At 40.5% G+C, this 26,515-nt stretch overlaps 1 protein-coding gene across 20 annotated transcripts in view; it reads left to right on the forward strand.

Annotated features, from left to right (window-relative positions):
• The window catches only part of ptprk (protein tyrosine phosphatase receptor type K), a 98,405-nt gene that overhangs the window by 14,766 nt on the left and 57,124 nt on the right, over positions 1–26,515 (forward strand). For all 20 annotated transcript variants that reach the window (XR_009785559.1, XM_061755011.1, XM_061755012.1 and 17 more), the window contains one exon: positions 25,728–25,850. Coding sequence is in view for 19 of the 20 variants with exons in the window: in XM_061755011.1 (XP_061610995.1) it covers positions 25,728–25,850 (123 nt within the window). In the remaining variant the exon portion in view is untranslated. The remainder of the gene's footprint in view (positions 1–25,727; positions 25,851–26,515) is intronic.

A 26,515-nucleotide genomic window follows, 5' to 3' on the forward strand; every position in this document is an offset into this window, starting at 1 on the left:
TGTAGCAACATATATTTCCACTCTACTTGCTACTCCTGTCATCTGTGTTTAATTGTGTTCAAAAACATCATTATAATTACATTCATATGATGATCGGAAGTGGCAGATAAAGTGACTTTGGCTCGATGCATATTTTTGTGTGTCTGGAATGTGATATTTTATTTGGTGATATTTTGACTTATCCTCAGCTCCTTTGTTAAGAGATTTTGTTTAGGCTTGACTCTGCATTTAGTTCTAAAACTTCTTGGGAACATAATTGTTTTGGTGATGTGCATGTTTTTATAACAAGTTGATAGTTAAATTACAACCCCAATTCCAATGAAGTTGGGATGTTGTGTTAAACATAAATAAAAACAGAATACAATGATTTGCAAATCATTTTTAACCTATATTTAATTGAATACACTACAAAGACAAGATATTTAATGTTCAAACTGATAAACTTTATTGTTTTTAGCAAATAATCATTAAGAATTTTATGGCTGCAACACATTATGGCTCCAAATAAGCTGAGACAGGGTCATGTTTACCACTGTGTTACATCACCTTTTCTTTTAACAACATTCAATAAACGTTTGGCAACTGAGGACACTAATTGTTGAAGCTTTGTAGGGGGAATTCTTTCCCATTCTTGCTTGATGTACAGCTTCAGCTGTTCAACAGTCCGGGGTCTCTGTTGTCGTATTTTACGCTTCATAATGCGCCACACATTTTCAATGGGAGACAGGTCTGGACTGCAGGCAGGCCAGTCTAGGACCCACACTCTTTTACTACGAAGCCACACTGTTGTAACACGTGCAGAATGTGGTTTGGCATTGTCTTGCTAAAATAAGCAGGGGCGTCCATGAAATAGATGTTGCTTGGATGGCAGCATATGTTTCTCCAAAACCTGCATGTACCTTTCAGCATTAATGATGCCTTCACAGATGTGTAAGTTACCCATGGCATTGGCACTAACACAGCCCCATACCATCACAGATGCTGGCTTTTGAACTTTGCGTCCATAACAGTCCAGATGGTTCTTTTCCTCTTTGGCCCGGAGGACACAACGTCCACAATTTCCAAAAACAATTTGAAATGTGGACTCGTCGGACCACAGAACACTTTTCCACTTTGCATCAGTCCATCTTAGATGAGCTCGGGCCCAGAGAAGCCGGGGGCGTTTCTGGGTGGTGTTGATAAATGGCTTTTGCTTTGCATACTAGAGTTTCAAGTTGCACTTACGGATGTAGTGCCGAACTGTATTTACTGACATTGGTTTTCTGAAGTGTTCCTGAGCCCATGTGGTGATATCCTTTACATATTGATGTCGGTATTTGATGCAGTGCCGCCTGAGGGATCAAAGGTCACAGGCATTCAAATGTTGGTTTTCGGCCTTGCCGCTTACATGCAGTGATTTCTCCAGATTATCTGATCCTTTTGATGATATTATGGACCGTAGATGATGAAATCCCTAAATTCCTTGCAATTGTACATTGAGGAACATTGTCCTTAAACTGTTCGACTATTTTCTCATGCACTTGTTTACAAAGAGGTGAACCTCGCCCCATCTTTGCTTGTGAATGACTGAGCAATTCAGGAAAGCTCCTTTTATACCGAATCATGGCACCCACCTGTTCCCAATTAGCCTGCTCACCTGTGGGATGTTCCAAACAGGTGTTTGATGAGCATTCCTCAACTTTCTCAGTCTTTTTTGCCACCTGTCCCAGCTTTTTTGGAACGTGTTGCAGCCATAAAATTCTAAGTTAATGATTATTTGCTAAAAACAATAAAGTTTATCATTTTAAATATATTGTCTTTGTAGTGTATTCAATTAAATATAGGTTGGACATGATTTGCAAATCATTGTATTCTGTTTTTATTTAACACAATGTCCCATCTTCATTGGAATTGGGGTAGTACACTAATCTCATATGGTTCCACTCAGATGCAACTAATTAAGACTTTTCTTAATTAGTTGCCATGGATACAAATGATGTGTAGAATGTTAAGCATGTAAATGTTATGAGTAAAGGACCGAGCACAGTTTGCCCATATTCGCCTGTCAGTCATCGTGTGGGCCAGGAACGTATTAACTAACTACACTCACCACTTAGTTAGAAGTAATCAATTATATTTCGTCACTGTTTTTGTCCTCTTTATCGGAAATCCTGTTCATCGTTCTCTTTTAGAGGCGGCAGGTGGACAGAGAGAGGAAATATGAATTTCAAGCCAAAAGAAAACAGCATGAGATGCTTGTGTATGTGATATTTGCTCACTGTTGACTTTGTGCTCTCGGTTCTTCGTTCATTATGCATGCAAGGATTTCAGTTAGCCTAAATGGCAGGCCAGAGTCAGATGCTCCATTCTGTCGGACTACCTGTGTGTTTGGATGCGTGCATATGCTTGCTTTTGCAGTAGTTAACTCTGGGATGAATCTTAATGGCCATCATTAACCCTTTCACCCTGCCTTATACACACACTGACACACATACACAAGAGAGGCTGTTAACCAGAATGATGTGGTCAGCAGAATGCTCTGAAGTGAAGTGTGTGCATGCACGCTTGAGGTGTGTGTGTGTGTGTGTGTGTGTCGAGTGGCAGGTTGATGGGGGCAGATTGACACAATTGCTCTTTGAGGATCCACTCCGACACAAAAGTGGCTCGATGGAGGGAATGCATTGCTGGTGATGCTCCAAACATCAACCGCCCTCTCCATGTGAATAGCTTTCATCCTTTTAAATGAATATAAAATCTGTTATTTTTTATTTTAACAATAGTTTTGCTAAGCTTTGTTTTAGTGGAAAAAAGTGTGCCAACTGCAATCCTTTCCAGAAGGAGGATGGAGTACACTAGTTGGTTGCAACTCAACCTTTTGTTGCAACCTTAATCAACTAAGGTCAAATGCCCATCGCTAGTCTCATGTGGTGTTACGCAGGATTGTGTTATGAGCTCTGATGTTTTGTGTGACTGTTAAATTGTGCTCTCCTGTTCCATTCTATTATGGACCTGATTCAGCCTTTGTGCCATAACACTTCTCTGCTCATATGTTGCAGCATTGAGGTGGCAGAACCTGAGTTCAGAGCTGCTAAATTGTGGTTACATGATGCCAATGGCTTGAATCTGTCACTTGTTTGTGTGCACTTGTATGTGTACGCCCATCTGTTACAACCCCCTGTTAAACTCCTGCGGCACTAGTGCATATATGGAACACACATACACAGGTTACAGCTGGGAGAATCCCCTCGCCGTTCCACCCATCCTCCTTCCTTCCACCTCCCTACAGAGCCTCAGGACTCGTCCAGGTGTCAATCCTCCCCCCCCCCCCCCCCCCGCACCCTCTTTGCTCTTTTTCCACACTTGTCCGCCTTCTCTCCATCTGTCCTCTTCATGTTTGACATGCTTTTGGACCAGCAACAGATTCCTCACATGCGGTGTGATAGTTGCTCAGGGTAGAAATGAATGAGCCACAGGGAAGAACATGCAGACGTGACAGAAAGGTTTGACACAATTTGGACCAAGTACCGTAATTTCTCGTGTATAATGCGCAACCATGTATAATACACCCCCCCAAAGTTGACCTCAAAATTCTGGAAAACCCTTCTACCTATGTATAATGCATTTGTACAATGCACGATTTTGCTTCTATCCATATGATCAAAACATGAAGTATTTTCTGTATTTTGTTAGATTTTTCAAAGAATTATTCTGAAGTTAAGCACTTTATTTGAACACAAAATTCCCTACTTTTATTTAGTAAATGAGAAAACACACAGTTGTGCTCATATGTTTGATTACCCGGGCAGAATTTGTAAGATGGCTACAATTCTTTAAAGAAAACATGAAGGGCCAAAAATTTTTATTTTTATTTTAATGGGGTTCAAATTAAACTGTCAAGCATTTCAGAAAAGCATTATCATCAAATAAAACATAACCATAAAGAAATGAATGATGGTTGTTGTTCACTCATCAGTCATATATAAAAAAAGAATATTTCACAAATTCTGCCAGGGTATGTAAACTTATGAGCAAAACTGTGCATATTATGCAGTCATTCGTACCCCTGTCATATTGGAATGAAAGTGTAGGCTACACCTTTTTCATAGACTTTAGGTGGGGCTGGCATATTAGAATGAAAGTGTACACCTTTCTCATAACCTCTAGATGGCGGCATACATTTATAAAATGGGAAAGGTTTTTTTTCATTTTCCCCTATACCTATGTATAATGTGCACCATTGATTTTTAACATGCGCATTATACACAAGAAATTACAGTATACAGTACAGAGTTTTGCTACATTTCCTCTGCCTGAAAGAAGGGTCAAGAGAAAAGAAAAATCAGAAACTGAAGGTGAGAGCACAAATTTTACAGCGGAACCCACCTCCAAATCAAACACAATCTGATGCAGATTGACTTCCAAGTTGTTCTACCGTCCCAATTTTTTTCTCAGGGAAAGAATAGTGTACAGCAGGCGTGTCAAACCTACGGGCCACGGGCCAGAACTGGGATAGTGGGGATAGAGAACACATTCACTGCTATTTTTCAATAAAAGTAACTGTTGTTGCTAATTTTGTCCATTGGAGGGTGCACTGACAATCCCTTACCAAAGTCGTATGGAAAGAAATTTTGGTCACTCTGAACTCACTGCACTGCTCTTGTCATTGGTCAAATCGGCATCACATGGTTCACAGGCAACGTGATGTTACCAAGCGTCTCCATTTCCCCCATAAGCGTGCAGTTAACTGCGGCGGCTTTGTCCAATTTTACCATTTTCTAAGTGGATCTTTTTCCGAATGGTTCGCTGTTGCTGTACGCTGTTCCACTGGGCTGAATCATTTCCTGAGAAACCCACAAAGACTATGTATTCTTTTTAAAACAAAAACAAAGTGACTTTCTTTTTTAAATGTGGGCTAATTGTTTCTTGATGGTAAGTAGTAGCTAGTCGCTGTCAGATATTGATCACATTCAATTGTTTTATATTGCTTTAGCATAATTAACTCGTAATTAACTCGTACTGGACTTATTTTCGTCTTGGCTGCAAGGACGTGTCAATCAAGTTTATTCAAACCAAGTACAGCACACAAACACTAAAAAGGCATGCATTTAATATATAATTGCATATTGGATTAACATAACGTTTTAGCCCCGCCCAAAAAATCCAGACAACTGAGACGGTGAAAAAGAGTTTAATGCTATCGCTCAACAATTCAGTACTAAATTGTTCTCATTCTTAGCACATTTTCAGCATTTACCTTCATATGTATTTATTTAGGGGGAAAAAAGTGGGTCTTTAAATGATTTCTTGATTGAACATGTCTTGATGTAATCAGGCTTGGGTGTGGTCACTGAAAATGAACCATAAAATGTGGTTAGTCAGTTTATTCATGATTAAACAAGAGGTTCCGTTCCTTTTTCACACAGGGCTAGGTAGCTTTTTTCCCCCCTTAGTAAATAAAATCACCATATAAAAACAGCATTTTATGTTTACTTTGAGTATCTGTGTGATATTTACATTTTTTTGAGGCTCTTAAACAATAAAGTGGGGAAACTATGCAAAAAAAAAAGAATTTGAGAAGGGGCAAATACTCTTTCACAGCACGATATATTGCTAATAACAAACTGAGTCAGTAAATGTTATTGTTCTTTGGGTGTCATCGGTCTTCCCTCTGGTACCGTTCTTTGATGGCCTCACAAATACATAAAAACTCAAGAAAAATCATGTTGAGTTATTCCTCTAAGATACTCACTGAACTGAAGTCTCACGATAAATGCTGGCGTCACAGATAAGATGTAAAATATGAAGTACGATAACAATATTGCAAAAAGAGTGGGAAAATAAAGAACCACCAAAGGAAAGAAAATACTATAAATAAAATAAGTTTTGTGCAGTTTCAGCTTCTATAAACCCAGGAGCTCTGAATACAGCTTATTAAGCAAAGACTGCGCGTGTGTGTGTGTGTGTGTGTGACAGCGTGGTTTATTGAAATGCACCTCAGTGGATGTGCCGCAATGATGAGACTGAGAGTTGGGAGTAGTTGTCGCACACACACAACCACACGCACAGACACACGCACACTCATGCAGAGCAAAGCCAAGTTCTTTATTGTATTACAGAGGGCAGCTTGTATCAGAGGGAAGGCAAGAGTGCAAAGAGAGAATCCAGAGAGTGAGAGACCACTTCATTGTGATTGCTCCGGTGGACTCTTGTTTTCAAACACAGCACCAATTTCTTTCTTTTCCCCTCCCTGTCCTACCTATTATTCCCCCCCAAGCATATCTTGAGTGCTATTCCCCTCCAGTGTCATTGCTCCTCTTCATATATATGCTTACCAATTAGATTCAACAGATGACACAGAGCGATAGATGGAGCGACACAGATGGAGGAGGACAGAGGATAAAGAGCTAAGAGAAGTATACAAAACAGGGGGAGAGTAGGAGCCTGAAAGTGGGAAATGACACACATTGGCAGGGAATAAAGGGGGAGAAATAGAATGTGACAGACAGATAGGAGAGAGAGATTGAATAGATAAATGAGATTTATCTATAATGAGATCAGCTTTAGTCTGCATGGCGGAATGTGCGCCATTCAGCCTTTCTGCTGTTACAGACAGATTTACCCTTTTAATACTCTAAACATCAGTGTGTGTTTGATACGCGGTGTGTGTGCATAGTGTGTAGACGCTTTCTCTACTCTAAATGCAAACTTAACTTATTCCAGCAGAGACGGGCTTTTCTTGATCATTATGAGCCACAATAAATACACCAAATATTTAGTCTGTCATATAGGTCTCCTGCTGTTTACTTGGTCACATTTCCTCCGTATAGTTTTACTGTACAAGCTTACAAGCTTTTAATGTTACTGACCTCTATAACTATGTTATATTTGCATGGGACAGCACTGAAGAAATTACACCTTGGTATCAGGTAGTCAGTGTTCAGGTCTAACACTTACTGTCTCCTCAAAATATGTCAGAACCGAAGTCAACAAAAGTGAGTACATCCTTAAGTCTCCAAATTGGGCCCGAAGTGTCAATATTTTGTGTGGCTGCCATTTTAGGGCACAGTAAATTTACATCATGTTATCATCATCATGTTATCCAAGCTTTACACTGTATACTTTACAGCTTGGCACAGACCAGTCTGTCATGTTGGCAAATACGGGCACCGAGCCTTTCACGAAAGGTGGGATACACCAGCGACTGTGCTTCATCGCACGTGTTGTCTACGAAAATAAGAGTCTTCAAGCTCAGCTTTATTGACGAATGATGAAGCTGAAAATCCAAAGGTGATTTATGTCACAGTTGTGGGTCCTACATTTCATTTTCAACATTGTTACTTGTCACGCAAATGTAAAAGGTAACCACTGTAAAACAAAAAAACATCAAAACACTGCCTTAGTGATTTCCGTGATTTGTTTCTAAATGTATTAAACATGTTTGAAGATAAGTGCTGAAAATGTGCAAAGACTGAGAACAATTTAGCACTGAATTGTTGAGCTATAGTGTTATTCTTTTTTACCATTTCAGTTGTCTGGATTTTTTGGGCTTGGGCTTTGGCATGAGTTGGCATAGTTGGGAAGGGCCAAGAGCTATTTTTCACTATTTTGGAGGCCCGTTAACAACACTCTTCTCGATGGTGTCTCAAATGTATAAGACATTTTATTTTCAATTGACAGGGCCTTTAATTGGTGATGACTGGGTTTGCTTTTGCAGAAAAAAACTAAACATAAGTAATCCTTTGCTCATTTAAGTAGGGTCAGCGTGAGTGGATTAGGGAAATAACAGTACAATTTAGAAGGCATTTAACTCCTGGACATTTGTGTAGAATTTCAAATTGTACAGCCTCAAATGTTCCACTGTATTGCTTTGCTATGGTTTTTCATCGTCGGTTGACATTCCTGTAATGTTGGATTATTTGGTTGTTATGGTTGATAATTTGGGTTGAGTAATGCTAGAAGGTAAAGCAAAGGGCAGAGGGTTAGTATTGGTAGTCAATCCCTAGATGCTATTTTCTTTAAAGTAAGATTGAGGCCAATGTCTTTTCACAGAGATACAACTACAAGCATGTTTGTGTATGGACATTGACTCTCTCTCCGAGTCCACTCCTCACACAGTCATATTGCCTCAGGCCAACACACACACATGCACATTCAGATCTGCACTCACATTGCCCACGGCTACGCATTCGGTCAAAGGAAGCTGCTTTTTGCTCTTCAAGTTGTTTTGAGTGTTTTTTCCCCTCTTCCTACCGCCTTGGCATACCATCACACACACACACACACACACACACACACACACACACACACACAAACACACGTTTTCAGAGATATGTGCAGACAGACATGTACATTTTAAATCTTGGCTTTATAGACTTAATTCCTGTGGGCATGGCACTATAACACACAAAACACACACAGGCCCCCTTATACAGTACGTATTTGTGTTGTAGATTTTTCCAACCTATTCACCATACGGGGTAAAGAGTCCAAATCCTAATGCCCCCCGACATTTATTTTATAGGTTTGTGAGTATGTGTAGGCATAGTGCATCTATTTCAAGTTCCAAGGCAGAACCTTATCATAGACTGGAAATGTTTTCGTTCATACTGTGCATTGATTTGAGCAAATTACACTCCCATCTCTGGGGCTCAAAGAAATGATTATCAGTGTTTTCTTGTGTCATCATTTCCTAAGAGGAAGAGAGAAGTGGACATTTAAAGCAGGTGATTTCTCACCCCCTGTCTTTCTCTCTCTGTTTCTGTGCCGCTCTAACTTGCTCTCCCGGCATACAACAAAGCATCCTGTCCACTTGGATTACTTACATTAACATGAGCAAGAAAAAGACTGTGCTCTCCATTTGCCTGAGTATGCACTTCTGAGAAAGAGAATGACCTCCCCCCCCCCCCCCCCCCCCTCCCCTATCTATGTGTCCTGCCCTGTCATGCGTCAACAACCTAACAGAGATCTGATTGTTGTTGTTCTGGAACTTGTGTCACAATCCAGAGTGGAACCAGCCTCTACTACTTGGTAGATCAAGCAATGACTATGATTACAGAGGGTGGCAAAGATGCAAAAGACCCAGGGTTGGTTATGACTGTGAAGTGGAACTCAATGTGAATGATCAGGAGGTGGAGTGATGGACATTTAGTAATAGATTGGATTATGACAATGCAGCCAGTCTGTACTTGTTTTCCATTATCAAGGTCCACCAACAGTTCATGGAACAAACACAAACAGCGTTAATTACTTGGCACGTACTGTAACTCAGCATGGACGTGCCACAATGGGCCGAGAGCTTGTGAATGTGTCAGAATGTCGAGGGAACAAAGGAAGATGGCAGCTTCTATATGTGCCAGATAACTATGCTAAGGAGAGCAATGCTGTGGGAAAGTTAAGCGATCCAGGTTCAACTGTCGAATATCTCGTCTGCATGTTCATGTTTTCTTGGGGTAAAACCGTAATAAGGAAACGGTAAAGAAAAGTACTGTTTCTATGTCATTGTCATATTGAGCAGAATAGCTCAGCCTGGAGGATTTGGAGTGTACCTCAATTTATAATCTTTTTCTCTTTAGACAGCAACCTACTCTGAAAAATTAACAGCCCCTCTCATGGTTACAGCCAAGACATGTTCCCCATTTTCACCTCAATTGCTTCAAGACACAATCAGCAATCATTTCCACACAATCGCCCTAATAAATCAACTAATTATGCCCATCCCTCATCCATACAAAGTATAATTAACAATTGGAGACGGTCCAGCGGGCAACATTGTGGTCAGCTATAACCTAGCATTTCTTGTTCAAGTCCTCAGTTTTCAAGTCATAGAAAAAATAGGTTATCCTCTGAAGGTTTTACATGGAACAAAACAGGACAGAACTTCAGGGAACGCCAAACCACTGCAGTGTAGTAGTACTTCTGATAATGTTCAAGTGTCTGTGTCAAGATCTTGGGGACCTGGAAATGGTGTGTATATGCACGAGAGATGCTCTCCTCTAGTTGTCCTTCCCTAATGGTAAAATGTAAAAAGGCCCCTGGCAGAGTCCATGTCTGAGAAGGAACCAGGACACAGGGTCTGATGTCCTGGGGCAACAGGCACAATATCATCACTCCCCATGAAATGGACACATCAGTCCCATAGCTGTTCCTCCATTAAGGAATATTTTCAATCTTTTGGGTTTGTATTAAACTTCACATACAACTTGCATCTATTCATCATAATTGTGTTTAGCAAATGATGACTAATGAACCCATTTAGTTCTGAATAGCGTTCACACACATCACAAATAGTGAAGAGTTCTTCCAAGGCTGGGCGAAGATACTTGTATGACAAACAATGTTTTCTTGTGCAAGTCATTATACAGTTTTTGACTCTTTACGCTGCCATTTATATAGAGGCACCACAGAGCAATTCATGCGGTACTGTCCTCAAATCAATGGTATGGCTTCTCTGCCAAGGTCAGGAAACATTTTCTGCTTACAGGAGACAGTTGTGGCTGTCAGCTGAAAAACGTGCGATGGCCGTATCTGCACAGCACTGACAAAGATATGAGTACATGTGCTTAACTGAGGAACTGGCGTCCTTGTTAATTGTACGTATGTGTCTTTCACATTTGGTTTCCATGGCACTTTCCTCTTTACAATGCTTGCATTTAGAACAACATTACAACTCGTTGCCCTTATCGCGCTCAATGCCTGGTAATAAGAGTCTAGAGTGTTATTCGATTTAGAAAACGAACACTAGCAGCACCATGAATAAATGTGTAGTTATTAGAAGTGTGCTGACTTAATAAGCAAAGTTGAAATGTTAAATTTTCTTACTGCCAATGGGATTTGAAATGACCTCCTCTACTTTTCTTTACCATAACTGAATGTTAAATCCAAGTCGATTGTAAAGGGTATTACCTCAAATAGTGGTCAGGGGTCCTTAATGTACTCAACTTGCAGTCAGTATCAGTCATATATTTGAAGGAGGACAGTATAAAGCAGTTCCCTATGGTAAACAAAGATAGGACATGTTAGCAGTGCGAAAGAAAGACTTTCAGACCGAATCTTCCCTCATACACAACTAAAAGTCAAGGCCAGTGGTTTATGTGCATGCAGGGATTGAGACCTGCAACTGTCCACTTATTTATCTGACCATTAAGCCTCAAACCAGCCCATATATCTGTTTATTGGCCTTAATGACGACAGACCGAGACAAAGAAACAAAGCGGAAGGACACATTTAACAATACTGTCGGGGTGTGCATGTGTGTATGAGCCTGAGGCGGTGCGCTGTAACCTGCGTTAGAAACCGGTTGAACTCATTCTAAGAGCTTTTGTGTTTGACAATGTGCACACACACAAGGCCACTCCCCTGTAGTCACCATACGGCAACCTGCCTCACCACTCGGCGCCAAGTCGTCATACTTTCATACGCTGACACAGGATTGTATCAAGGTGAATTAGTATCATTTGCCAATTAGAACTTCTCTCATGACCGAGCGCCGCAAAAACACCTTTAATAAATAGCTATGATCTTTCTACATTTATTTCTTCTGAATACTACACATACACGCGCATGCACACACAATCACACATGTACAGTATTTTCAGGTTGTAAAACGTAATAACAGCTGTCCTCGGGCCACTTACAGCTGCCGTAAAGAGATGACAACTCCCAATACTCATTTACCACATATATACACACACACTTTGAGCTAGAGGGGAGGGGGAGTCAAGAGCTTTGTATAGATCTCTTCACCCTTTTCCCCTCAAGGTCTCTTTTGCCCATGTATCATCGGTCTCATGTCCAAAGTGCTGTTTGACCACATTTTCCAGGTAAACGTGACATAGCGCACACCCATATCCTTGCTTGCTACAAAATATGTGTTCTCCTCAGGCGTCATTCCAATATGTCTGACAATGTGTTAGTGATGGAGCCTGGTAAAAGAATCTGAACAGAAAGCAGTAGTTTTCACATTCCTGTATTTCCAAGCATGTTCTGTTTGCAACAACTTGCTACAAATTAAGCCTGGCAAGACGATCATTTTCAAGTTCAATGAAAAGATAAAACTATACTTGTGTCTCACACAGCACTCACTAATTAACTAACTAATACAACTCATTAATAAATTACAAAATAATAAAGCTAATTAACTAATTCACTAAATAAACAAATTTCAAGCTATATTGTACAATATCACAGTTCACAGTTCAGCAAGCATCAACCAATTAACTCTAAATTAGCATTTTAGCTTTTTGATTGGCTTTTTTTGTTACACTGATTCCTAAAGAAGGCATGGCCTCAAGAAGTTTCTGTTTAGAATAAATGTGCAATCTATATGTGTTAAAGTCGTATTTTATTTTCTGTGCTTTACAGTGGTTACCTTCATTTCACACTTGTGTAACAATGTTTGAAAAATAAAGACGTGTGAGCTGAATCAACTTTGCATAAAACCATCATCATTAAAGTTAAGATTGTTTTATTGTTTATGTCTTATAGTTAATGGTGGTGTACTTATTAAAATATTACTTTAAATGAATTTTCATGGAATCTTATGAAAAATAGTCGTGTATCATCCAGAAACAGATTGTGTTTTGACCGTACATTGCTAATGGCCAATACCTACTGTGGGAGTAGTGTTCTGTTAAACATGACTTTTCAGTGTTAAATACGACTTTTCAGTGTAACATACACAACGGTAAACAGTACATGTATGCAGACATCTAACCTTGTTTTTAAAATAGGTTTATTCCGCATACCATTTTAAGAAACAAGGTCAGTCCGTTTGGGACATCCAATTGGATTTTTATTTGTGTGCAACCCTACCACTGCCAAGTCTGACATCCTAACAGAAATTATTGTGTTTAACTCAGCAGACCCCTGGTGAGATGGTTCTTGTCTGGCCGGCTTATCTTTTTCATTCCCTCTTGTATTTGTTGTCTTTGTTTTTGAGCATCTGAGGTTTCTACTACTGCGTTAGATGCTCTTTGTGCTCGGAGTGAAAAGTACATTTCCAGCAGGACTCTGAATGCTATCGTTAGCTATCTTTTGTTGTGAGACAGAACTGTGTCACAAACACAGATAAAAGCGCTCATCTGACACAATAGCTTTCATGTTTAGGGTTATATATAATTAATTGTTTAGCGGTCTCACAGGTCCAACAAACATTTGTTATTTTTGGTGCACTTTCCGCTTTTAAGTCTAAGATTGTATTAGTTATGATTTCATGTATCTACTGTCCCCCCACTCCCCCAGACCCCCACCTCATCTCCGCCACTGTCCTGCTCTCCAGTGTTCGTGCTGTTTCAGGTTATTCTTTGTATCTCGGTGTGGAAAACCGCTTTTGGCTGGGCATGGTGAACAACAGAAATGCTTCTGCTGCACAAGCACAGGATAGACTAAATCCCACCCGCTGTTCGCCCTGTAAATTTGTCAGCTTTTGGACCAACTTGCCGGTCAATTGGAGGGGTCAGCCAGTCAATTCAGTGTGTCGCCTGTCTGCGTGACTGGCTCAGCTTGCTGATTCTGATTGAATTGATATTTTTCTCCTGATAGTGGGGATCGTCCTCAACACACGTTTCTCATAACTTACCTCTGCGTACCCCCCACATCCCATCATTTTCCTATTCCCACTTCCAGTTATCCCGACTTACACTGTATTTCAATTTGAGTGTGTTCCTGTCTGTGTGGGTTGGCATTTAATGTGCGTTTGTTCTGCGCTTATCTCATCCACTGCAGGCTTGCTTTTCAGTCCAAAACCTCAGCTCTGGCCCAATTGGCTTAAGAGACTGACTGCACCCTGTCCGCTGAGTGATTGGCCCACTCAAATCTTCTGCATTATATTGTCGTATTCCCCTGGTAATTCACCGGTGAGCATGCAGAAAGGTTTGGTGTAGAGAAGATGGATCAAGTAGATTTTATAGCCCCTTCTTCACAGAGGTCTTGGAAATCCATACCTCCAAGTGTGTTCTTAATGCAAAACCCAGCATGGTGGGATATATACGGAACTGTGTGCGCTTCCAAACAGTGACACAGAATCCAGAGTTCAGATAATTAGCTGCATTACGACATCAGCATCGGTTTTGATGTCTGGTGACAAGTAAAGAATACTGGTTGGGTAGCGGCAGTTGTTTTTTTAGAGCGGGAGGAGTAAATGTTAGGTGTTAATTTAATTTCCTATCCCTGTCTAGGTGTAAGATTGTAAATAGACCCCCATACAATATGGACCCCACTGTCCATTTTATGCAGCAGAATATGTACCACCCCTTATAACATGCACTGAAATGATAAAAAAAAGTTTTTTATTATGAACATGACAGATACTGAATAACAATTTTCCTAACCTAGAGCTTTTCTAAAACACTGTTTTAAGGCTACACACCTGTACCATTTTGGGGATACATATTCTACTGTGGGGTGGGGAGTTCATATTTTGCAGTGGGAAATAGATCCAGTGGTCCCCATTTTACTGCGGGATATGGACCTCTGATCAATTTTCAGGGGGGGTCAATATTCCATACTACATCAGCATTGGGAAAAGTTGTGAAAATGCTCGCATTTACTGGCAGCGTAAAGGGGGCTAATATCTCCAGTTAGCAAGCATTGAACAATGCTATTGTATCCATCAAATGATGCCGTCCTGGTCCAAAATCTCTCCCCAGTGTGTGACTAATCGCGCAATGATCATTTACCGATGAATTACAATCACTATTACAGCGCATAGATACGTGTGAGAGATAAGTCATGAAAATGATTGCTTCCTGGGTTGTTCCCGTTCTTCTTGAAACGGTAAAAGCTAACGTCGGTCCCGGCTGACTCAGTCAGTCAGCATTTTGAGGTCAAGGGTGCGGTAAAGGGGAGGAGGGAAGTAGCCGGTTCAGACATGTCGTTTGGGGATTTCGGTACTAAATTACCAGCTGTGCTCTCAGTTCTGAGAGCAGAGCTGAGTACTGCCAAAGGACTTAATCGTTACCCCCCTCCTTGCCTCGTTTGGAATCACACACATTGACATAGCTTCTGATCCTGGAGTTTTATAGGCTCGTTTTTTAAGTGATGCCGTCATCTACTCACACTTTGCTGTGGTGGCAAATGTTTACCATGTCATGCTTGACAGAAGACTCCATCATGTCAGATTTCACAATGCCCTCCCGTATTTTTTAGTGAGCTGTTGAGTGAGCACTTCTAGTTGCAACACATATACCACACTGATTAGAGACTGTATGTGGGCAACTGGGCTAAGTGTCTGGTGAGGAGGATGGCTCAACTTTCCTCAGAAAGCAGTGAAATCTGACTCCCTCTGGACTTTTGGGTGAGCTCACTCACGGGTAGCAAGGCACCAAGGGGAGGGGTGGTAAAGATAAGGCTTAGAGTGGTTTCCAATCTTTTCTTGCCTCTTCCGCACCGAGAACTGATAGAGGCGTTACATTTCCAGCTTCAGAGAGCCAAGTAATAGTGGCTTTTGTGATTGACAAGCACTTCTCCATCTTCACCTCCCTACTGGGTTCCCGCACCTTATCTATCCATCAGTCAGTCAGTCAGAAGTTTGAAGTCGCTTAAATGTTAGCATAAAAAGGGAAGAACAGTTGTCGAGAGCGGTGACTATCTCAAGGAGACATACTAGAAGTTGTGCACCCCTAATGGACTGTGTTTCACACACTAGGATTTACCACTGATAAATGATACTGTAAAATTCATCCCAACAAAGGTTTGACTGTTGACTGTTAATGTAGCTTGACAGAGATTGAATAGGTTTAACTAGAACGGAGTTCAGAGCGCAGACCTTCACCAAGGCCCTAGTAATCGTCATTTGGATCAGCACCAAACTGTGCACTGTAAAAGATGCCGGAATTTTGCAGTCGTGCATTATTCACCAGGAGATGAAGGACAACGTTAACAATAGTGGGGGAAGGGTTTGCCAAACTTCCCGACAATAATGGTTAAGTAGTGTGTTCAGAATCCTGTGAGAAATGAATTGAATTTGATTCATAGTTGATTTTTTTTATACCCTAACATTGTTTATCTTTAAAGTTACAGTATCATCAGTTTTTGATGAGTTCATGACATTTTTTTGTCAGAGTTGGAGGATGACTTTTCATCCACATATTTATTTGAAAGATGCAAGAAAGTCCAGAAAATGTCATTTGGGATACAATCTTTTTGTCAATATGCATCCATTTCTGGTTCTGGTTGATGTTTAATTTTCTTTCTTTTTAAAAAAAAAAGTTTTTGTGAACAATGACATGACCAGCCTGTCTTGAGTCATGGGTGTCCCTTACATATAATGCATGTGAAAATGTGTTTTTGTGTTATATTTATGTTTTTATATATTTTGTATGTGTTAGAAAGTTATTCCATGATCTTTGGCTTGAAAATGTTTTGTGTCTTCTGGACACAGTTTTATGTAACAGAATACATAGTGAAGTACTGTTGAAGTACTGAAAAACAATCAAATCTGTGTTCCGCAGGCTATAATACAACAATTTAGATGGCTTTTCACCCATTATTTTTCAATCCAGAGCTTAATTAAGTCTTGTGAACTCCATAATGTGGTCGCTCACAAAGGGCTATTGTGACATCAAGCAATAGTTCCTCAAAGCTTTGTGGTAATTATTTTGATGACAGGTCATTCGGAAGTTTTGTTCACAGATCAAGCATTTGCGACATGTCCTACATTCACTTATTTACAGCCTTATTGAATAACACTATTCAATATATTTTTGTCAGACGTTGAAATGGCAACAGGCGGCAAACGAGCTCATGGCTGTCGTAAATAAAGCACCAGTCTGTGCAAGCTTTTCATCAGTTTATTGCAAATAATGATAATAGGTGCTGCAAATTGCTTGAATTTTTGTAGAAAAATGGCATTAACCCCAAGAGAGTAGCAGGGCGAGGGGAGTGACGATAGTCGAGGGTGGAAGGACAGAGATTGAAAACACACATTTGCTCTGTTACTTTCAATGGAAACTCCTGAATCAGCGGAATACACACATGTACACTTGTGAGCACACACATCTCAGATTCAATTACAGCATTGTGAGATGAAGGAGAAATTCTTCAGCCTTCAGCATTTCCAATTAAAGTACAGCTCTGTATTTGGCTGTGCAACTGCATGGCCAGCGTGTATGGTTAACTGGCGAGAGGTGTGTGTGTGTGCGTGTGTTCGTGTGTCTGTGTGTGTGTGTGTGTGTATGGGTACTGCCTTTGATGCCACTGTGCTGCAAGGGCCACTGAAGCGTGACACAGAGAGACAGACAGAGAGGAGGGTGTATGTGTTAGTGTGGGTGTATGTCTGCCTCTCTGATGTCACCTTGTATCATTTCAGGTTAATTTCACCTATTCTCAGACAGGGATGGAGAACAAAAAAGCAAATATGACACAGACCAAATGATAAAATGTAACTTTATTAGCATCCTTTGCAGTCAACATCTATTGAGGGCTTCTAGGTAAATGCAAAACAAACAAAATCAAAAGTACTCATCGCGGGATTACCGTACATGTCTGAGGAAGGATGCTGTAATAAAATGTATCATGAAGGGATGGCACACGTCAATATGCTGAAGCAAGATTTTTGCATGACATCATGTTGAATTGTGACCAGCGATTAGCTAATAAAGCAGTCTTTGGCTTCAGTCTTATAGATAAAATGTGTTGTTGTCTTCGAACCCAATAAGACACACTCTAGCAGCAATGGAACAGATGAAATTAAACTGTGGTATATTACACATTTCTTCAGTAAATAGCCTCCATTTTAAATAAGTGATACAGATGGTGTATACTGTTTTCACTTAGAGTAACTGTGGAAGAGAGGAAAATGAATACCAAAAGCAAAATATAAATGAGTCTCAATTTAACAGGTTGCTCTTTAGATGCACTCTTGAAGTTTCTCTAAATTAAAATAGGATTAAGTGTAAATTCTAGAACTTTAGGAGAGTACTGTAATGCAGTTTCAAGTGATATGACATTGAATGCTTAAGAACGTCTTACATAATGCTCCAATGTCTCACCATTTGCAAGCAGCTCTGAAGTGTATCACAGAGACAGATTAAGAAAAACTGTTCGCTGTATGCTTATGTGGGTGGCCAAAAGTCAATTTTTGTATCTGCTGGCATTCAAGGATATTAAGACCCCGTTTATTGGGGGGAGTGGCATGGTTTAAGAAATCAGACCGACAACCCGTAAGTTAAAGGCCACATTCCTAATCATGGCTACTCTTGTTTGATTATAGTAGCAGAAGCCTTGATAAAATTGCAAAGATACAGTGGGTACGGAAAGTATTCAGACCCCCTTAAATATTTCACTCTTTTTTTTATTGCAGCCATTTGCTAAAATCATTTAAGTAATTTTTTTCTTCATTAATGTACACACAGCACCCCATATTGACAGAAAAAAATAAGAAAAACTGAAATATCACACAGCCATAAGTATTCAGACCCTTTGCTGTGACACTCATATATTTAACTCGGGTGCTGTCAATTTCTTCTGATCATCCTTGAGATGGTTCTACACCTTCATTGGAGTCCAGCTCTGTTTGATTATACTGATTGGACTTGATTAGGAAAGCCACACACCTGTCTATGTAAGACCTTACAGCTCACAGTGCATGTCAGAGCAAATGAGAATCATGAGGTCAAAGGAACTGCCTGAAGAGCTCAGAGACAGAATCGTGGCAAGGGACAGATCTGGCCAAGGTTACAAAAAAAATTCTGCTGCACTTAAGGTTCCTAAGAGCACAGTGGCCTCCATAATCCTGAAATGGAAGACATTTGGGACGATCAGAACCCTTCCTAGAACAAACCGTCCGGCCAAACTGAGCAATTGAGGGAGAAGAGCCTTGGTGAGAGAGGTAAAGAAGAACCCAAAGATCACTGTGGCTGAGCTCCAGAGATGCAGTCGGGAGATGGGAGAAAGTTCTAGAAAGTCAACCATCACTGCAGCCCTCCACTAGTCTTTATGGCAGAGTGCCCGACGGAAGCTGCTCCTCAGTGCAAGACACATGAAAGCCCGCATGGAGTTTGCTAAAAAACACCTGAAGGACTCCAAGATGGTGAGACATAGGATTCTCTGCTCTGACGAGACCAAGATAGAAATTGTTGGCCTTAATTCTAAGTGTCATGTTGGAGAAAACCAGGCACTGCTCATCACCTGTCCAATACAGTCCCAACAGTGAATCATGGTGGTGGCAGCATCATGCTGTGGGGGTGTTTTTCAGCTGCAGGGACAGTGAGACTGGTTGTAATCGAAGAAAATATGAATGCGTCCAAATACAGGGAAATCCTGGACGAAAACCTTCTCCAGAGCTCTCAGAACCTCAGACTGGGCCGAAGGTTCACCTTCAAAAAAGACAATGACCCTAAGCACACAGCTAAAATACAGAAGGAGTGGCTTCAGAACAACTCTGTGACTGTTTTTGAATGGCCCAGCCAGAGCCCTGACTTAAACCCAATTGAGCATCTCTGGAAATACCTGAAAATGGCTGTCCACCAACGTTCACCATCCAACCTGACAGAACTGGAGAGGATCTGCAAGGAGGAATGGCGGCGGATCCACAAATCCAGGTGTGGAAAACTTAAAAAAATTCAGGAATCCTGCCATTTTAACCAATGGATGTTGTGGCAGTAACAAAGCGAATTAAAGCTCCTAGAAGCAATGAATGGGCCTACACATCCCTACGGCTGTTGGGGCATTCAAAGGTTGGTGTGCGAGACAGAGGATTTGATGCGACTATACAGATTTTAAAGGAAATGGCACCAAGTATTCATTTATTGCACAACCAGTAGTGGTGAGTTGGATGCCTCTGAATAGGACAAGACTTTCACCACACACAAGACTTTTTGTCCAGCTGACCTTGTGAAGCTAAGTTAAAATTTCGTGTGTTAAGGCGAGTCATTCAGCTTTGTTGTTAGGTTCCACCCACACGCACCAAATGAACATTTTCACTATTTAGCGTCACCCCTCTGTCTTGTGGTTCAAATCTGGTAGCACTCAGACAAAACCTCTAAGACAAGTTTGCCTTTGAAGGCCACCTGGAAACTTCTTAAGACTTTGTTTCTACTCCTGATAGACATGCCTTCCAAATTTCATGTTGCTCAATGAAACTTTAGTCAGATTTATTTATTTATTTATTTATTTTATTTTACTTTTTCAAATCTGGGAGTGCAATTTTGGGGGATCTCACCCTTAACACCCTTATATATACCCGGCAGTCAATCACAGGACAACAACAAACAATTAATCACTCTCACATTCACACCCATCACCAATTTGGTCTCTTCAGTTATTCTAAGAAGCATTTTTTTGGAATGTGAAAGGAAGCCGCAGTACTCAGAAAAAACATCCATCCGAACACCGGGAGAACACTTTAACTCAACACGGAGTTGTTCCAACTGAAATTCCATTCAATTTTAACTGTGAGGTAGATTTGCTAACCACTAAACTAATGTGCTGCCTACGCACGCTCATGTATTTTCTTATTTTGTCAACTGTAGCCAATTCCCTCTTCTAAATCTTAGTTCAGCTACCTCATAAGCGTGATCCAAGCCAATTATGAGCTATTAACATGGTTAACACGTTTTGTTGGAGGCTCCCCTGGGGTAACCTAGATAGATCCATGTTTCTGGAACAGCAAAGCACTTCTGTTTGACTGTTTGGCCTTTCGGAGGTGGGGGTCATTCACAAATAACTGGGAAATCATTTTGAGTGACAGGGACAAATGTGTCTGCTGCCATTCAACACTGCAACCGTCCTTTGTCACTGTGCATGTGTGTGTGTGGGTGTGTGTATGTTGCCCCCTCTGCCCTTGAACCTTTATCAAATTTCTCTAATTATTTTATTATGCAAATGAGTCACCATTATTTCATTAGCTAGGCAGCCAATCACAGAAGCTGATTAGGAAGTGATTAGCATGCAATCGTTTTCTCTCGCTCAGTGTCCTTGTGAATGGAGTAATAGGCAAGGGACATAATGACCCATCTGGATACAAGTTCGTGCTTGTACTTTAAAATTTGCTCAAACCTGTTCTGTATTAAACCATGCATACATGTTGTTTAAATAGACCTTATATTTACATAAAATGGATGTCGTAGACTTTCTTTTGCCTTCCAGGGAATTATAGTGTTGTGTCATTCAGTTTCAGTGTTGAGTTTCACTGAATGTATCTGATTGTTCACTACCAGCATCAAACGGCAGACAAGATTAACATGTACATGATAAATATAACGGGCCCCCGCTTGTAAAGTATAAGGTGGTGGGAATTTACCTCGTCAATCCCACGCCATCTGGTATTTCTCTTTACCCATTGTGTTCCAATTTGAAGCGCTTAAAGCACACCTTTGACATACACGCCTTCTCATGTAGTATTACATGTAACTATATAACATGAGCTTTCCTTTAACTGCGGTTGAAGTGCAGTGTTGTAGAAGTATATCATGCTAAGTTGTGTTGTGTAATTTATTTAGACAGGTAAAACACCTTTGTATTATGGCAAAGTTCTACATCAAAACCATAAAAATAATATACAGTACAATACTACAATTTTAGGAGTCCTTATATCATTTAATAATCTTATTTTTTCTAAGCTAACTGCCAATGATTTCTGATTTTGTTTGTTGTTATAAAGTTGCTCTTCATAAATAAGTTACCATGATTTTTCTCATGCAAGTTTCAGAAATGTTGTTCAGAATACATTTGTATTGGACTGCCATGACATTAGTACATTTATGATTGTCTTTACAGTTCTAACTCTGTCCTTTACCGTTATGGCCTAGAATTTTCAATCATCCTTAATTTTTAGAAAAAAGGATTTCAAGGATGGCTGTTTCACGTTGGGAGACATTTATCCATGTGAAACCAAGACATCATAAAATTTGCTAAAATAGAAAACGATTTTTTTAACAAGTGTCTTTTATCGAATTATATGAAAATGACCCATATACAGTGCATCTGAACAGCATTCACAGCACTTCACTTTATCCACGTTAGTATGTTAGTCTTATTCCAAAATTGATAAAATTAATTTTCCCCCTCAAAATTCTACACACAATACCCCATAATGAAGGGTACAGAAAAAAAAAATTTGGTTGCTTTGAAGGTCCAATGAGCACAGTGGCATGCATGATCCATAAATGAAAGATCTTTGGAACCACCAGACTCTTCTAAACTGAGCATTTGGGGGAGAAGAGCCTTATAGGAGGTGACAAAGAACCCAGTGGTCACCCTGTCAAAGCTAGAATGCTCCTCTGTGGAAAAAGGAGAACCTTCCAGATGGACAACCATCTCCGCAGCAATTGTATCAGTCAGGCCTGTATGGTAGGGTGCCAAGATGGGAGCGACGCCTTAGTAAAGGGAACATGGTAGTTGACTTGCAGTTTGCCAAAGGCCCCTGAAGAGACCATGGGAGAGAAAATTATCTGATCTGTTGAGACAAAGATTGAACTCTTTGGCATGCCAGATGTCAGGTGTTGAGGAAACTCATTACCTGGCCATACCATCCCTACAGTGAAGTGTGGCAGTGACAGTATCATGTTGTGTGAATGTTTTTCAGGAGCAGGACTAGGAAACTAGGCAAGATTTAGGGAAAGATAAATTTAGCAATGTACAGAGGCATGCTGGATGAAAATCTGATCCAGAGCACTCTTGACCTTAGACTGGGGCGACAATGACCCTAAGAACACAGCCACAATGTCAAAGTAGTACCAGCTTCAGGACAACTCTGTGAATGTCCTTTAGTGGCCCAGCCAGAGTCCAAAACTTGAATGCAATTGAACATCTCTGAAAAGATCTGAAAATGGTTGTGCACTGGCGCTCTCCATCCAGCCTAATGGAACTTGAAAGCTGCCGCCAAGACGACGAGCAAAAATGCCCAAAGATAGCTGTGCTAAGCTTGTGGCATCATATACGAAATGACTTTTGAGTTTGTAATTGCTGCCAAAGGTGCACCAACAAAGTGCTCAGCAAAGGCTGTGATAACTTTTGATAATATTTTTCATTCCGTACCGCTTATCCTCACTAGGGTCGCGGGTGTGCTGGAGCCCCAGCTATTTTTGGGCAGGTTACACCCTGAACTGGTCGCCAGCCAATTGCAGGACACATAAACAACCATTCATACTCACATTCACACCTATGGGCAATTTAGAGTCTTCAATTTACCTACCATGCATATTTTTGGGATGTGGAAGGAAACCGGAACACCCGGAGAAAACCACGCAGGCACGGGGAGAATATGCAAACTCCACACAGTCGAGGTCGGACTTGACAACCCGGGTCCTCAAAACTGTGAGGCAGATGTGCTAACCAGTCGCTCACCTTTTGAAAATATGCACATGTAATTTCATACTTTTTATTTTTTAATCTATAAGCATTAAAAAAACTTGGTTATTATGGGGTGTAGACTTTTGATTATATTTTGGAATAAGGCTGTAACATAAAATGTGAATAAAGGTTGCTCTGAATACTCTCCAGATGCACTGTAAATACCTCTCTGATAGTGCTATGTTTGGTTCCAATAGACTGTGTGGCTATACCTTATAAAGTAACCATTGGAGGCACATGTTCATGTCTTGTAACTCCTCAGACTCAAACCTATACAAGGTTAGTGATGTCCACAGGCACTTACTGTTAACTATGGACTCAAAGCTTGACGTGCACACTTTGCTGTTTCCACTCATGCAGGGAATTACCAGACAGCAAGATGTAAACTGACGCACACACGGTAGGGGGAAAAAAAAAAGTCTTGTAGTTACGCACACCCCCACATACACATACTTGCGTTTCAAGCATCAGCAGAATTAGGTTCCAATTTAAGTATGAGTTCAAAGCAAAAAAAAAAGTGTGTTGTCAGTGCTGCATTACATGCCCTCTGCACAAAGTGACATTCTCCACGAGGTAACTCGCTGTGACAAAGACTTAACAAAATTGAACGGAACTGGACTAAAATGCACGGACTGGTTTTTACGAAGAGCGCCAAGAGGAATGTGATCCAATGCGTCTCCGAGGCCATGAGTCACAGCCAGCCATACAGCCAGCAGCCGAAAAGAGTCACTTATTTTGACTTTAACGTGTTTCTCCTGCGGCAGCCGCTGTCTCCTCTTGGTCTCCCACTGTAGCTCCCACTCAAATCAGTGGGGAATCTCAAGGCCTGTCATTTTGCTCTACGTCATGGCATGCAGCAGTTCGCTCTAGGACAAACGTAGCTGTAGCGCTTACCTAATACTTAGAAGATGTTCATTGCTGGAAGTGCTGGTTGTGTGTCATCGCGACTTGCTCTTGAATGCATATATCAGATTTCACTTGTAGTTTTGGATATCAGAGGGGCATGTGTAGTTTAGAATACATCTTTGTTACTAATCAATCCATTCATCCAATTTTTATACTGATTGTCTTCGTTAGTTTAGCGGGCGAGCTGTACCCTAACCCAGCTGACTTGGGGTACACCCTGGACTGGTCATCAGTTGTAGGGCATACTAAGCAAATCATGGGGCTTAGAAAATACATTTTGCATCTAGTGAGGAAAAAATTCAATCAAGACTTGTCAGTATTGTTTCCAATTTCAGTATAGGACAGCGTGTCATTTCAATGAACAAAAGAAATGAATGGTAAACCCTCCAGTGCAGTGTGTTGACAGACCTCTGAAGAAGAAACATGGCCTCAAATCCTCCTGTCATAATCCAGAGTTTTAATTTAAAATGGTAGTACTGTGACAACAGGGCACCAGAAAGTGAGATGGTTTGGGTTGGATACATTGGGAGACTTGACAATGGAAATGCATGAAAATGCACACCAAATGCAACCTACCTTCTACCAACGTTATAATTGCAAAGAAACCTTAGCAATTTAGATAGCTTTAATGTGAAATTGTTAAGATCCTTTGCATGTATTTAAAAAAAAAATGTTTTTTAATCTTGTGCTGAACAATGGATCATTGTGGTCTGAAGAGCTAAAGTTATTAGTCATGTAGTCATTAATCAGCTGCCATTTGGTTTCTTGGTTTATTAAACCAAATTTTGGATGGCAACATTTTAGTCTGTTTCTTTATTTTGTGTCACTTTTTATATTTTATAGTAACTTTTGAAGTGATTATCATGATAATGTAACTCTTATCTGGTGTTGACGTATTGCAGCTCCTCTGTCCAATAAGTCAAGAGGAGTCATCTAATCTTGGTCCCCACTAACAATTAGAGACTTGTATCAGATGGTACTTGGCTTTTCTTTGTAATATGCCCAAGAGCCGTGTTATTAACACAAACCATGCATGGCTGCAAGGACAATGAATCAGATGGCTGGTTTGAAATCAGTCTGCCATTCCTATCAGCACATTGCTGGTACAAGTCGTGTATCATCACAAGTTGATTGGATCTGCTGGCCACTAGGGACAGGAAGTGTCTCTCTGTATTAGAGCAACTTCCTGTTTAGGGGGGGCCCTGTAGCAGCCAGCTCACATGCGCGTGCCCAAAGGTGGTGGTGATGGGCTTAGATGATCCGCTGAAGGTTGAGTCAGGGGTGATTCTGCCTAACCTTGATGGATGACTGTTGGAGCTCCCACTCCTGGTGCTTTATTAATCACCTCAGTCCCGTGCATAGAAAGATTAAACCTTCGAATGTTTTTGTAAATTCCAAACTACTTATTCAAGCTAAAAACACAACATTTTAATGAGAGCCTGTGTAATTTTTACCATTTCTCTGTTCCCCTCTGGCATACCAAATGCCAAACATTATGGTCTCTCTTTTTCATCCCTGCGTTTAACTCATCTCGTTTCTATTCACTGTTGCAGGAAGCTGCACGTTTGATGAGGGCTTCTCCCAGTGTGACTACCAACAAGATCCATATGACGACTTTGACTGGACACACATCAACACACAGGAAGTGCCTTACGTATCCCCATACCTGCCCAAAGGTGAAACTGTTGATGGTGGAATGGTTTTCCAAATGGCATTCATAATGGCTATGATTAACAAAAAATATAATGTAGTCCTTTCATTACAAATTTTTTTCTCAAAGATTTAATCCAATATCTGTAATAGTCCGGCAAATTGACCTTTAAGAATTAGGTCCATTGCAAGGAAGTGATTGATTAATCATGTCTTGAAACAATTTGATGTGTATGATAAATACATAAATACCTAAAAAATGGAGTGGAGTACTTAGCTACAAACGAGAGGCATTGATTATTTTCAACAAATATTCCCTGTCTGAAGAACAACATGGCATCAGCCAGGGGAAGTTGTGCTACATCCACGCAAACTATCATTAAAATAAAGAATATATAAATAGTATGTGGAAAAATAATTTTCTGTCGTATTTTCTGCAACTAAAATAATATAAAAATTATATGTCAAAAAATTGTGAATTGATTGCTAACTTTCCTCATAGTCAGTCAAGGAGGTTTAGCTCCTCGATCGGGTGGCTCAGGCAGGACTGAGTCGAGTTTTGCACCCTGAATCTCAGAACTGTGAAGGTGATGTACTAAGCACGAGCCTAGATTAGTGCCTAATTTGGAGTAAGACCTATGCAAAAAACATTTTTGTTTTATGTGGTATATATATCCATTTTAAATGATGA

This window comes from Phyllopteryx taeniolatus, chromosome 18 (assembly GCF_024500385.1).
Source record: "Phyllopteryx taeniolatus isolate TA_2022b chromosome 18, UOR_Ptae_1.2, whole genome shotgun sequence".
NCBI lineage: Eukaryota > Metazoa > Chordata > Actinopteri > Syngnathiformes > Syngnathidae > Phyllopteryx > Phyllopteryx taeniolatus.